At 27.3% G+C, this 16,091-nt stretch overlaps 1 protein-coding gene across 3 annotated transcripts in view; it reads right to left on the reverse strand.

Moving 5' to 3' along the window:
- LOC112690160 overlaps positions 1-16,091 on the reverse strand; it is a 43,323-nt gene that overhangs the window by 11,147 nt on the left and 16,085 nt on the right. For all 3 annotated transcript variants that reach the window (XM_025564105.1, XM_025564103.1, XM_025564104.1), the window contains exons 2-3: positions 4,896-5,050; positions 3,413-3,558 (exon numbers count right to left, since the gene is read on the reverse strand). In XM_025564105.1, the coding sequence (XP_025419890.1) occupies positions 3,413-3,558; positions 4,896-5,042 (293 nt within the window). In that variant the 5' untranslated portion in view covers positions 5,043-5,050. The remainder of the gene's footprint in view (positions 1-3,412; positions 3,559-4,895; positions 5,051-16,091) is intronic.

Raw genomic sequence — 16,091 nt, forward strand, 5'->3', positions numbered from 1 at the left:
CAATACAGCAACGAATCTTTATCAAATCGAAAAAAAAACAACTTCAGCACTTGGTTACTTCATAAAATGACATACTAAGTAAAGTCACGCGATAAAAGTATTTAAACAATTCAAAAGTAACAAATGATAAAAACAAAATATCTTTATATACATTTATAAAAAATAAATGTTATGAGTCTATTGAATTAAATTAATGCAGATAATCACAAATCCCACTAGTTTAAATTTTAATTACACTAATTGAGTGTACTGCAGATATACGATATGATATAATACTTACATACAACTGTTACATGAATACTTATCAAGTTATAAATTATAATTAATAATCTATTGTGTCAGACAATGGGAAAATCATTAAAATAAATATCAAATTAAGAAATTCATGATTAATGAAAAAATAATTTAACGACCTCGAAAAAATAATTATTCGCCTTACTTTTGGGATGATTGTCAATCCATAATGTTACGACTACAGTTTTACAAGAATAACGAATGTCAAAAATTATTTTTCAATAAAACATTATACAATATACGAGTATTGTATAGATATGATAATTACATACATTAGTCTAACGGAAAAAATAATAATTCATAAAATATTTAAAAGTTTAAAATCGATTTACGATAGGTAGCAACGGTCGACCTTTAGCAAGTTATATGCGTGCAGTTGACACCTACAGCGACTATTATCATTACGATGGTAGGGATATGAACGACATCGTCATTGTGTATACTGATATAATAGGTAGATAGTTTTTTTCTAAAAGATAATATGATAATAATAAATAATAATAATATAAACTCATGCTCGGTAAAAGGATTCTCAAAATGCTTATAAATCGTTTATTTAAAATTGAATCATAGTTTAAGAAAGAAAAATATTAATAAACATTCGCGCCAAAGACTAATAGTTTGAATTACAATTAAATTGTATTTTAAAACGTTAACACATTTATTTTGCAACACAAAAAGTGTTAACGGTGTTTTAACAATACTGTCGACATATTTATACGATGAAAATGTCATTAACTCGCGTCGCTCAAGACGACTTTGATGACGTACCTATTTGTTTACCGTCCATATATTTCGATATATTTTGAATTATGTGGATAAAAAATAATTCAAGACAACAAACTTATATAGTGTTCAAATAATAAGGTATCAGACGAGCAACTGCATAGGTACGTATTTATATAAATTAGGTGTAGGTAATTTAATGATGAAGAAAAGGGGAAATCGAAACGAAAGTGTACTTACTGCGAGACTTATAATATAATGCAAGAATATCTACCTAGGTCATTTGTTGAGGATATATAACATATTATGTTTATAACCGGGTTCATCACACAGCTGAAACGAAAAATGGTTTTCACTATTCGCTTTTAAAGGCGAACACAATCCTTCGGTCACGTAGAAACTAGCAAGAATTGTCCGAGCCTCAGATTCTAATCGTACAGCGGTTTTATTTGTTCTTTTCGAAGTGTGAGTATGTATATCTATTATTCGTCCTTGTCTATACACCACTCTATACGGTGATATGTCATTTTTCACACATGTAAATGGATCGATTTTAACTCGAATAACGAAAATCATCTTACTATACTTGATGAAAACCAGGTGCTATTCGTCGGATATTTTTGACCAAACAACAAAAAAAACTTTTGTATATACCTTATATATAATATATGTATACATTATAGTAAACAATATTACACTGTACATGTATACAAAACTTATGTATAGAGCATAAACGTATGACGTATTTTCACAAGTATAATCATGTCTTACATAAACATCAAAAGATTTAAATGATATCCGTGTTGTCATAAATAATTTAACATTTTGCATGTATCAACATATTGTACGAAATCTTAACAAAAAAACGAAATAGAAAAAAGTTGCTTAAAAGTGCTGTTAATGTGATATTCGAATTGAATCGAATCTCATTTTTGTTTTTGATTGCTAAATGCTATAACCTAAATACGTCACAAATGTTAATTATATATTATAACGCGTCATACGCTTATACATCGCACACCCAGATGATGAACAACACAACTCAAAATTTAACGAATTAGAGGTAAGGCCATGCTATAAAATATCATATTTCAATAAACAAGTAACTAAAATTATTGAAATCAAATTCGTATTAGTATATGTTTAATGCATAATTAAACCGTTTACATGTATCATTATACTGGAAGTTATCATCAATTCAAAATTAATGAAATATACCTATAATATTATAGTAAAAAGTGTTTTTCATTATATTAAAAACTGAATAATACAATGAACTTTTTTAAAAGCATTAATCATTTTATACCTGTAAACACCGAAATACATCCACTACACTAAACTTCACTGAGGTATTTTTAAATAATAATAAAAACCTGTTTAAGATAATCAGATCATAAAGTATTAATTTAAGATACTTTATAAAAAACTGAAGTAAAGTTACATTTATATTTGCGGCTAAATACATTACGTAGAAATGTAACTTTAAAATCATACAACTAATGTAATTTTACACTTCTTCCATTGCCAATCACACAATTAAGTTAATTTTATCATAAATATAAAAAATAATGTATAATTTATTTTAACTGTTGGGAACATATACTTTTAAAACAAGAAATTAATAATTAAAAAATGTCATCAAAATATATATTATCATATACATTTACCAAACATTATATTATTATATTTTATCTATATGGTTAAATGTATTACACAAATAAATATAATAATCATTCAAAATATTTAAACCGGTATATATATATCGATATATCTCATTGTATAAGAAATTAATATATCAGATATTAAACAAGACATCAAAGACAAACGTACCAACTATTTTATAAAACTTTCACAACTGTTGTCTATTGAGACATAAAATACTTAACGAAACAAAATTATGAAATAATGCGCACATTTATGCATTAATGGATTTATGTATAGGTGACTGTTTATTTAAGAACATAAAATATTTTTCCTAAGAATATTTTTATTACTTTTTTTCTTTTGTGATTCAATGATTCAATCGCATTCGTAATTATTCTAACCATAATATTGAAAACTATTAAACTATTTGAATTAAGAGTTATTCATTAATAATAGCACATAAAAAAAAAACATCAATATCTACCAATAGTAAAGGAACTAATAAAATAGATTTTAACTATAATATAATACTAAAAATATGATAATAATGTATCTAAACAAAACCATTATTATACGAAATATTTAAGGATTCATTATAGAACAAGAAATATTTTAGAAAAAAAACCGTTACGTAAAAAGACAATTTTTATCAAATCTAATGAGAAATAATAAAAAAAGTAAAAAAATAACTGTTAAAAGTGTCATAGTGCTTGTGAAATTATATGTGACCAGTTGTGGCTACCCTTACCTTTCTTGTATCATTTCATTAAACGTTTTACTCCTTTTCCGGAACCCATCATCCAACCTATCCGTTTCAAATTTCTTCACCTCAACTAGTCGCTCGATTATGTGCTCTTGTTGTTTTCTCCTGTTACTTTTCCAATTGTCCAAGTCCTGCGAACGAACATAATATCAGTTTAATCATTTCATTATGGTATAATATAATAATATAACAATATATACAATGTACAACAATACATTCGCTGTATAATTCGCACGTCAATGAATATAGAACTAGATGTCACATTATCTACATTATTGTATTACTGAGTTGTTGATTCTATCGCAATATTATATAAAAAAAAAATAACTTATAGGTTTTATAATAAACATCCCACAATAAACTAAAACACAATCTATTCCTTCATACAAGTAGACAATTATTTGTAAATTAATATTAAATAGTTCGTAGTTTGACCTTTATGTAACTCTACTATTATACTTATTTATATTTTTAAATTTAATCAAAATTAAAAGTGTGTTATTTTAATTATTTTATATTATTATGATTACATTTACTTAATTCAAAATACTTTAAAGCTTGACAATTATATTTTTTTTATAAATAAATTATTAAAATAAAAAAATTATTAAAAATTATTTGTAATACAAGACAATGGGTTTATTATTAAAATTATGCAATTAATATATAATTATAATAATTTAAATGCGGAAATCTGCGTTAAAGATAAAATTATTTATAGGTAAAATGACGGAAGTAGTAAAAGTATTGAGAAGAACGATTACATTAGGGTAAGTATAGCCAAGATAATAGAGATTGGAATTAAAGATTAATATATTTAATTGTATTTAAAAACAAAATTTTATTGATTTTGAATTAATATATCCACTTAGATATGTATAATGAATAAAAAAATAAAAAGTTACTATAATTTGAGCAATTAATAAGTATAATTTTGAATGTAAAACCAACTAAAAATAAATAAATAAATAAAACTTATTTACTATTGTAATAAAATGAATCTAGTATAGGGGGACAAGGGGATATATAAATATTCAAAGCAAGCTAAACACTTTTATAACCTTTCCCTGTGATAGGAAGAAATATTATTTTGTATTTCTGTATAAAATGTTTTCTTACCTTGTACTGACGTGGTTGATTGGTACAAAAAGGGTAAAGTTTTTTTGATGACTAACATGCGTCATGTGTTTACGAACATATATTATTACACTATACATAAATCAATAAGCAAAATAATTCGGAATCGCTATATTTGTATAAAATGTAAGGAAATATTTTATCTATGCTTATATCCGAAGCACTATAGCAAAGCTGTTATTTAAAGATACAATATAAATACGCATTATCATTTAATTTTACAACATAATGAGTTTCATTAGGATAAATTATGATTTTATCACTTTTCTATAACTGCAGTATTGGGTATATTTATTGATTTTAGTTTTTAATAAACAATTTCACTACATACCGATTGCCATTCGGCATCAAATTCTTTTGGATTTGGCTTAACGACCACTGCAGCCGTTTTGTTCAACTGGTCTTGTGCCGAACGATAGAGATCGGACGGAGCCAGCTTGACAAACTGCAGTGGAGCCGGTTTCATAGACGACATCATCGGATCACCTGTTAAAACATCATAGTAATTTATTAGTTATTGTTAAAAACTATGATATATATATATATATATATATATATTTATTCATTATGTGAGCTTTAGTTTGTCACCAAAAATCATGAAACTATACGTTGTATAAACAAACGGTGAGTATGTACAAATGTACAAATTATACATTTACACGGTCAATAATTAAATTCGGTGTCAGGAAATGATTTCAGGAAACCGATTGTAGTCCACAACAGTAACCTGCACTTAAGATAATAAAAACTCATTAAACCAAATCCAATACCTTTCTATTCCGTGTATATATACTTGTCTTAATGCACTTCTAAATTATTTTTTCCCGGTCATTCCATAGGTACCCACAGTATAACACCGCCGTTCATCTCATTCACTTCAGGACACTTGACACAGTGGCCCTTGTACTAGAACACTCGATAAATTTCGTTTGCTACCTCGAGGGCCATCAATCTACGACCTTGTATATCCGTACTGGCATACATGCACGATTTATTTTTATTTATTTTTTTATTTTTTTCATATCATTATATACTACTTCAAGATTTTTCTCAAACCGTCGCGTTGTAGTCTAGGTGAGATATGAATTGAATATTTTTTTTTTTTAGACCACTTTTTATGGCTACAGGTATAGCTCTATTAAAAGAATTAAATAAAATAATCACAGTTAACATATTCTGTGGGTGTAAAAACGTGATTGTTCCTATATAAGGTTTTATTTGCCGTTTCTACAACGTATATTGCATATAAGACCTCGCGTAGTGCCTTGATTAATTGGATTCAGCTGTTCATACAATGGTAGTCTGTCAACTATATTGATCACGAATTACTCATTATTTTTTTTTTTTAACAAGCACCAAAACGATGCATACAAGTATACAGCACATGCATCTCTAAGTTACAATATTAAGGTAAAGTAGGTCATCGCTATTTGAAAAATATTTCCTGTTAGGTTTCAGGCGAAAACAAAAATGTCGTTATTTCTATATTAGACGGAATTGCTAGGTAAACTATTCTCTATTATTTTTTTGCAATTCCAAAATTTAAATAATAATAAACACAATATTACAAAGTAGATATTATGAGATGATCGATGTATCTATAAGAATGCGCCCTTTATTAGAATCTTTGTCCAATTTATTATTTCTTTATTTTTTTTATCTTATAAAATATCTATAAAATATTTTTTTTATCCGTAATAATATATATTGGTAAATTGTTTCACTTGATTAAGTATAGATAATCTAAATCTAATTAACAGATAAATGGATTTGAAAAGTAATTGAAACAGTATTATTTACTTTACAATTATCATTGATTCGATGCATAGTATGATACTATTATGCTGTAATTTAATTTATAATTCAACTAAAATCAAATATTAAATTCGGGGAAATTCGTAAATTAAATTCTATTCAATTTCTCAAGTTTAATTTCTCTGTTTATTTACGATTTAATTATTTAGGTTTTAAATATTAATTTTTTAATAGTTTTTTTGAAATGAAAGGATAACATAAAAATAAAACTTTTTACCAAATAAAGTAAAAGCTTATTTATAAAGTATATTTAAGTAAAAAGTATTACAATACAGTGGATTTCCTTTTATTTGTACCTTATAGTATACACATTTATTATTACATAATAAATATTAACTGAAAAGTGCATTTATGCTTGACATTTATGAGACGTTTCTAATAATATACATATATTTATTATTGCATTAACAGTGTAGACTGTAGATAAAAACATTTTCTACACATACTAAAAAAATGCACGTAATGTAATATTTCATAATATATAATTATATAAATATCATATCAATAAGTCATGTTAACTACAAAAAAAAATGTATATTAAAATACAACAATGTAAATATAGTATCAAATATAATTTATAAATCCATATTTCAAATTTATTTATATATTGATTTATTGTTAATTTTTTAAGTGTTTTATTTTAATTATGTTAACCAAATAATAATACTTGTAAAATTATACAACAATACAACTTTAAAGTTTATTAAGTCAAAAATTGTTATCTTAATAAGCTGTATTATTAGGCCATTTTATAAACACAAATATTTATGTAGAACGTTTATCCATAATATATAGGTACATATTAGTGATAGGCAGTATCGAATAGTTTACACTATTAAATAATATTCGATAGTAAGCTTAAACTATCGAATATTATTTTGCGTTACCTAATGGTTTTTCCATGAAAAACTATTCCAATATACCTAAACAAATTAAAAACTAATCGAATATACCGAATAAAAATTATTCGAATACACTGAATAAAAACTTTTTGAATGTACTGAATGTAAACTATTGGATTATACCGAATAAAAACTATACGAATATACGGAATAAAAAACTATTCGAATAGAAAGCCTTTTTTTCCATTATTCCCAATATATTGTTTAGAAATAACGAAAATATCAACATTTTTAAATAACCTTTAACTTATCAGTTATCACATAAGTAATTAGGCATCTCAAAGTAAAATAAATATTATTTAAGCTAAGCTAAATTCAAATTTTACTGAATAATTCTCCAGTCGTAAACTATCAAATAATTGAATAATTTAAAACTATAGAGTAGTCCGAATAGTTTCGTATAATTTGAACTATTGAATAATATTAAATAATTCGAAACTATCGAATAGCCGAATAGTTTCGAATAATTCGAAATTTGTAAAAATTCCCAAAAATGAATGCGGGAAATATATTGCTTATTTTCTATAATATAAAAAAAATAACGTATAATGATTATTATATCAGCTTTCGTTTTTTATAGTCATAATAAAATTAATTCAACAGAAACTTCACAATTATATAAATTTAGTAAATATCTGTTTTATTTGAATTCCTTATGAAATAGACCCATGTTGTTAAAAAAAATGTAAAACTAGTCCTTATATATGACCCATGATTACAATGCTTTATAAAAATCGTATAACGAAAACAAAAATACTGAATTTGAATAAAATTTTCAAATTAAGCAATGTGATATTATATAACAGAAAGGCTTTTTTAGAACACATCATAAACTTTAACCAAACCACTAAATATAAAGGTCAGTCAGTAAAAACTTATTGTAAATGTCATCCCAAAGACTAATAATAAGGTGGACAACATAAGTTGTAAGTGATAAGTAATTAACTACCACCAGCTATCGATCTCATTTGAAATTATTTAAAAAAATATAAAAAAAATTTTTCGCATTTTTCATACAACCAGTGTATATCTAAAATCATAATAACAGTCCGTTTAGAACCAATCCAATTCAAAGCTGCAATCCATGCAACAGATTTTATAATATAGCTTCATTTTCAACAAATCATTTATCTTTCTATTTTTTTCTTTTTTTATTTTCATCGGGCAGTGGTCTTTACACCGATTGCATCGTGGCTGCATTGTTAAGTCATAATGACAACGAACAACAGCTAATAAAAAAGGCGGGGAACAAAAACTCAAAATCTAATTTAAAAATGAAAAACACGAGTGTTTGAATGTAAGCTAAACGCATTAGTCGTTATTCGTCATTGTCAAATCCGGAAGTCGATTTCCAAGAGGAAAAAAAATATGTAAAAAAAATTCAAAATAATAGCTTTTATATGGAACAGCTAGTGCAATAAATAATAATAATACACCAACCTATAGTACACGTTATACAAACGGCATACTATGTAAACATATGCGTTTGTGAATGTTTGTATAAAGGTAAATGTATAAGTGTTTCTGTATGTATGTGAGAGAGTTCAATGTGATCAGATGTGTGTATTATTGCTATTGTAGTTGACCTTGCTGGCAACAAAATGAGAAACCCTGTCGATGCTACCGTTCCGTTCCGGTGTGTTGGGTTTTCGGGTGCTGGCTAGTAGGTGGTGGAACATGAAGCCCCGTAATTCTATACATAATAATACATAATACAAGAAATTAATATGAAAAAAAATAACACATCAAAGAAAAACGGATTCCATGTGTACCGTCATCGTTTTTCAAGCATCCTTGTCAAAACAACAATAAAATAATATGCGTGTATAAGTATAAAATTTGAATTTTCCAATTGTATTACTACTCGGAAAATAAACGATTTCCCGTGTACAGATATTCCCGTTAGACGAACCACTATTTTTGAGTGTGGTGGCCACTGCTGAACGGAGAATTATAAATTTCCAACAAAAGAAAAAATTAAATAATTATTAGTAATAGTAAATCTGTGTTTCTATCAAATGAAATCGTACTTAAAACATGATATCATGATTCCAAAGATAATCAAAAATGAACGACTATTTTTGATACCTAATAATAAGTCAGCTTCGTTGTAATATGATTGACCAACAACGAAATTACTGGTATTCAGTTGCATTCAGATAAAATTACAGGTGATTTCATTACCGATAGATACTCAAGCTCGTTGTTAAAGTAATACAACAGGAAACCTTGATCGCAATTATAACTTTTGATACTGATTAAAAAAAGGACGAAATCGTCCGTCATATTGTTCGCAATAGTTAAATCAATTATTTTCCATATTAATTACTTTGTTAAGAGTGGTGCTCGTTATATAATTCAAGATGCTTAGATATACAATTTTTACAATAATATTAATTTATTATAATACAATAATATTAACTATAATAATAAATATCAAATTAATAAATAAAATATTTTAATATTACAATTACATTATACAATCACAGTTACCATAATAACAAGATATTTTTCTTATTTAACCGAGTACATTTCAAATAAAATGAATTTGGGTGTATAAAGGAAAATTAAATATATATTTAACTTCTGTTGGTATATTATTTAATTTTAAATAATTTGCTACAGTGCCTATATAAGTAAAAAAAAAAACCTATGTAATCATACACAAAGTATAAAGCTCATTTAACAAGATTATGTATATAACAAATACATAAGCCAGTTAATATAATAACAGTTCACCTATTTTAAACGGACTAAAACTAAATTAATTACGTTTAGTTTATATAATATAATAATTATGAAGGTTCTAAACAACATGAAAATAAATAAAAATAATTAAATAATTGGATACTTTGGTGTCACTGTGATTCACGAATTTTATTTTATATTTTATTAATGTGTATTTAATAAAAACGTATATATAATGACTCGTTATAGTTATTATTATTATACATAGATATTTTTATCATATTATTAATGATTATGATACACCATTAACTGCATTTTAATATATTATTATATCATACCTAATAATTTAATGATAAATTTTTTACCCAGTCCGTCAGTAAATAAAATCTGTCAAATTTCCTCATTTTAAGATTAAAATAGTAAAATATGATGTATAGATATACAAATATAGCATCCTAAATACATTTTATCAAAAAGTAATAGGTTATTTTTTATCGATGCATTTTATATCGTATTATTTATGTTAATTACGATATAAATAATATTGATAGTAAACATATACATTACTATATACTAATTTACATTTATAAATTATCAATCTTATCATCTACGAACAAAATTTGTAAGTGCATGAGTTATATTAATTATTTAACTATTTTAATTTGTTGGTTTTCGTGACCATTGAATTAACATTACTTAAGTATCATCAAAAAGTGTACGTAAAAAAGTAAAAGTAATTTGATTTCCATCACCAATTAAATTTTTTTATTAAAACATTGTACATAAAGAGTACATATAATATTTAAATATATTATTTGGCATAGGTATTTACTAAATTAATTATTAAATTAACTAGGGCATGCATTTATCTCGAACACGTAAATTATATTCAAACCAAATTTTTTTTTTTGTTTTATCGATTTTTTAAATTACGATCTTTAACTACGTAAATAATTCTATAGCAAAATAAACTAATTAATTCAATTCAATTAGTATCCTTTCAATTAGTAGTATCCTTCAGTTTCTTATGTTAAAATTTTACTTGGATTATAAATTACTATTTACAAAACATTAACTCCATAGCTGTTATTATTAAATGAGTTTCACCCACATTATTTTTTTTTTTTTATATTTAATATATGAATAAAAGATCATTTGTAATAGTTGAACTTTTTTTTTAGCAGTCGAATTCAATTACTTAATATGAATGACTATCAAAATTTGTGACGAGAACTGCAGATGTCAACACATTTAGGGAAAACGTGGATCAAAACCTTAATTACAACCTAAGTAATTTTAATAAACGTATCTATAAACACATCTATTAGTAAAAAAAAGTAAATGTTCGTCAAGTTTAAATAGTTGCGCGTTGATACTATTTTTTTTTCTTTTAATTGACTCGATCGTTATTTTTGTAACCACGATAATATGGTATTATTTTAAAATTTGTTAACATCATTGGTCATTCGCATACTATGTGTTTTCATAGTCACACATCTTATCTCGCGCATGTGACAAACTGACACTCATACTCCGCTATTTTGTCTGTATACTGACCTGTTCATTGTTTCAAATTTTGTTCGTCATACATCGATCATTTTCCGTAAAATGTAAAAAAAAAAAAAAATAACGGTAAATATAAAATGTTAATGCGAAAAAAACTAATGATAATGTTGAGTATTCCTTAAAAAAAAAAAAAAAAATCAGTAAATAAATGAAAAACTTTATTATTCTATAAGTTGTAACTACACATAGATATATTAAACACATATTATATATTCGTAAACTTGGTAGCTATTAATATTCAACCGACAGTGGTGTTAAAAACTTGTTTTTTTTTCGCAAATGACCATGCTATTATTATAATATTACCTATAGAGTTAAATTGATAAATAAAGAACGTGTGTGTGTGTAAGGTGTTGATAATTTCATGTACACCGAACATTTTCTCCCTAGTTGACCTTAAATACCGTAGTAATTTTTACGGATCTATACGTTGGCGGTCACTTTTTGTCACGGTAATAATTAAAACTCCCATAATAGGCTACGGTGGTTAAATATAAATAGTTACGAAAATGTGAAAATATGCAACGACCATCATCATGTACTAGTATACCAGATTGAACTAATGCATGGCAACATACTCGTAAGTATAGATATAGCCATGTAGGTATAGTATAAAGTTGTCTGGACATCTACATGAAAATAATTGTACGAATTTACTTCCGTTACTATTATACACGATAACACCTACCTATAATAAGGCTATGTACCACCACTTTTGGCGATACTTATAGAGAGTCGAATCATTAAATATGTTGGTCAGCGGTGATCATTTTATGTTTCTTATGCAGTTCACAAAAAATATTTGAAAATAATGTAGACACATGCGTGTGCTATAAATTAAGTCCTGTTCGTATAAATATATAATATGTTTGAATAGCAAATGCGAGCCGAGACCCATCTCATGAGTCATTATAATAATCATACCACATGATATAATAAATGATGAAATGTAATTTTCTTAACGTATAATTTCCAATAAAGGTACACATTACGTACTCTACGTGGTAAGTTATAATAATATAATATTAGCCTTATAATTTTGAATATAACTTCACGAAAATCAAAATACCTCATATAAATATATACATTTATAATATAAATATAAATATGACAAAATAATCATACTTTTATCGTCGGATAAGTTATCCGATATATATTTATAAGACGAACATTATTAAAATATTTCAACTATAAATATATTCCGTTCATTCGGCATTTTAACAACACATTCATAATTTATAATTTACAAGAGAAATAAAATATTGTAATAAGTACTTTTATCCCTTTTATTTATAAAGTATGAAATATATATATAAGTAGATAAACTTCATTGAAAGTTCTCAGTAGTGATGGACAGTATCGAATAGTATTCGATAGTAAGCTTAAACTATCGAATATTAAATTCGAATATTATTTTGCGTTACCTAATGGTTTTTCCATGAAAAACAATTCGAATATACCCAATAAAAATTAAAAACTAATCGAATATACCGAATAAAATCTATTCGAATATACTGAATGTAAACTATACGATTATACCGAATATAAACCATACGAATATACCGAATAAAAACTATTCGAATAAACAGTCCTTTTTTTCTATTATTCCCAATATATTGTTTATTGTATCGTTTAAAAATAATGAAAATATCAACATTTTCTCAAATGACCTTTAACTAATCAGTTATCACATTAGTGATATTTAGTGGTATCTTAAAATGAAATAAATATTATTTAAGCTAAGCTAATTTCAAATTTTACTGAATAATTCACAAGTCGTAAACTATCGAATAATTGAATAATTTAAAACTACCGAAGAGTCCGAATAGTTTCGTATAATTTGAGCTATTGAATAATATTGAGTAATTCGAAACTATCGAATAGTCCGAATAGTTTCGTATAATTCGGAACAATCGAATATTTTAAAAAACTATCGAATAATTCGAATATACTGAACTATCGAATAGTTCGAAGTACTATTCGATAGTTCCCATCACTAGTTCTCAGCTGAATATTACTAAATTATTGATAAAATAAAATATAGATTTAAAGTAACTACGAGTATATTATACTATTAAACTCTAAAAAAATATAATTACATTTTATAACAACTATGAATTATCGTTTTGCACAATCATTAAATTCAGTTTTTTAATAAATGATATAATAGTTCAATACCTCAAAATCGTGGATCTTTTGTTTAAAATCTGTTGTGGATAATTAATTGGACTATAAAACTATGAACTCAGGAGAGTTAAAACGACTATAATTAAAATCGACTATTAATGTACATGAAAAACAAAATTATAAACGAAACATTCCACGGACAAAATTTTTAAACAAGAGTATCTATATTCAAGAAAAATATGGCAGTCCGCCTATATAGAACATCTATAACATTGATGTAATAGTATATAATATTGAAATGATAAAACGATGTGCAATGCATCTCATAAATCAAAAAAGCGAGACGATTCTCAAAAAAAATTATTATTGGCTTGTTTTGTCCCTAATAATTGTTGTAGCATATCACCACAATGTAGGTATACATTATTATAACTATACAGTTATTTACCTACAAAGAGCGAGCGTCGAGTATTTCTGATATACTAACGTAAGCTTCACGGGCGTTTATCTTTCTAACGTAATTCATCTAGGCTTAAAAACATTAAAAATAAATGTTCATTTCACGACATATCGTATTTTACAAAGATATTATTACTTATCTATAATTTACACATATACAGGACAATGAATCGTTAACACTGAGAGAGAGGGTTTCGTCCATCCATTACCTAGACGATTACTACCGTTTTCCTCGTGTGTACGTAGTATTACTACTACTCACATCATGCACAGTCCGGCCACACTCCTCATTTGTTAGTTCGAACGCAATGCACCCTCACTAAAACCGACCCTGCGGTCCTCCGGCAATAGAAAACGACTCAAAAAAAAAAAAAAATGCCGTTTCGTCCGTAAGCACGCATATATTTTGGTCAAATAACCCGAAGACGCTAACATCACCGCGGCAGTGGCGTGTTTACATCATAATAATAACAATAATAATATTATTATTTCAACTAACTAAAATACGTAGTACACACAAGTATAAATACGCATTCGACTGCGGTCGGTAGTAATAATAAATGCTAATAATCGGTTGTTGGAAAGATAGAAACACGTCGAACGGTTTGACCCGCATTCCGCGGTCCAGTGGTTATCGTTGAGACAGCTGTCGGCGGCCACGGCAGCAGCAGCGGTTTTATGCCGAAAAATGTTTGCTACAATTTCTGGCACCCATTCGTTCACGTGCGCGCGCCCGCGACGAAAACTCGCTAAAAGAGAAATAGTCTACGCTTTAATACGGAGCGGCACGATACGACAAAAAATAATAACAATACAATTGCAAAGGATATTTATCGTTGTTATTATTATTATTATCATAACTATGTCGATTTATACCCGAAAAATTGATCGCCTCCTTCAAACACATACACTCGTCCCCACCCTAACCTAACCTTCTCAAGCATCACCGTGCGATCTCCTCGTATAATTTACAGGCGTTCCGGTTTCTTAGTAATTTTACGTCCTCATTGTTCCACTACATATATTATACCTTCGCGCCAGTACCGCCCGACAAATAATACCGAGTACACACACACACACACACACACACGCTCATGTAATATAGATGTACACGATATATATTATTGTTTCTATAATGTGCAGGTACGAAACACGTCGAACTAAAAGCATCAGGAGTATTTATATACGTACGTGTATATTTATATCACCATAACGTACATGATGTATTTTATTATTATATTTTACGCGACTCGGACGATATGAGAGACGACGTGAAAACGCGTGGAGAACAAATTGACAAAAAAAAAAAAATCGATAATCTAATAAAATTCGTCTACGGCGTGAAAACGGTTTGTCTTTGCGAGGCGGGGAGAAAACGCGCGCTAAATATTTGCATGGACCGGTAACTGAGCAACACCGTTACCATACGACGGCGGCGGGCACAGAGCCGGCGGACTAGCGAGGCTCGAGCGCGCGCTAACGCGTCGGGTCACATATACGGCACAACCGGTTTCGTTTCGAGGCCACCAGACGAGGATGTCGTTCGTACTGTCACACATATTTCTCGGGTAACGGCGTGCCCGTGCACCATATTCGCGTTTGCGGCGAACGTACACGACGACCATCTACCCGCCACCATATCGCGTACACGTGAACTTTAAAAGGAATATAAAATAAAAATAATAGATAGTTCCACGCGAGTCAAACACGTCCCTGACCATAGAGAAAGATGTACATAATAAAAAAAAAAAAAATTTAAAAAACAGTAGTACATATATAGACTTGATCGTGTAACCGTATTTACGCAATATTCATCACCGCCAGCGGGTATTGTATATGAATTATATTTCTATACATACTTATGGAACACAACTAATGGACGGAAGATAGTAAAAACCTAACGATTTCCTTAGTCCTATCAGACGTACGATATTTACCTCCTCCATTACAAAAAAACACCAATTACGAAA

This window comes from Sipha flava, unplaced genomic scaffold, assembly GCF_003268045.1.
Source record: "Sipha flava isolate LNK unplaced genomic scaffold, YSA_version1 491_pilon_pilon, whole genome shotgun sequence".
NCBI classification, from domain to species: domain Eukaryota; kingdom Metazoa; phylum Arthropoda; class Insecta; order Hemiptera; family Aphididae; genus Sipha; species Sipha flava.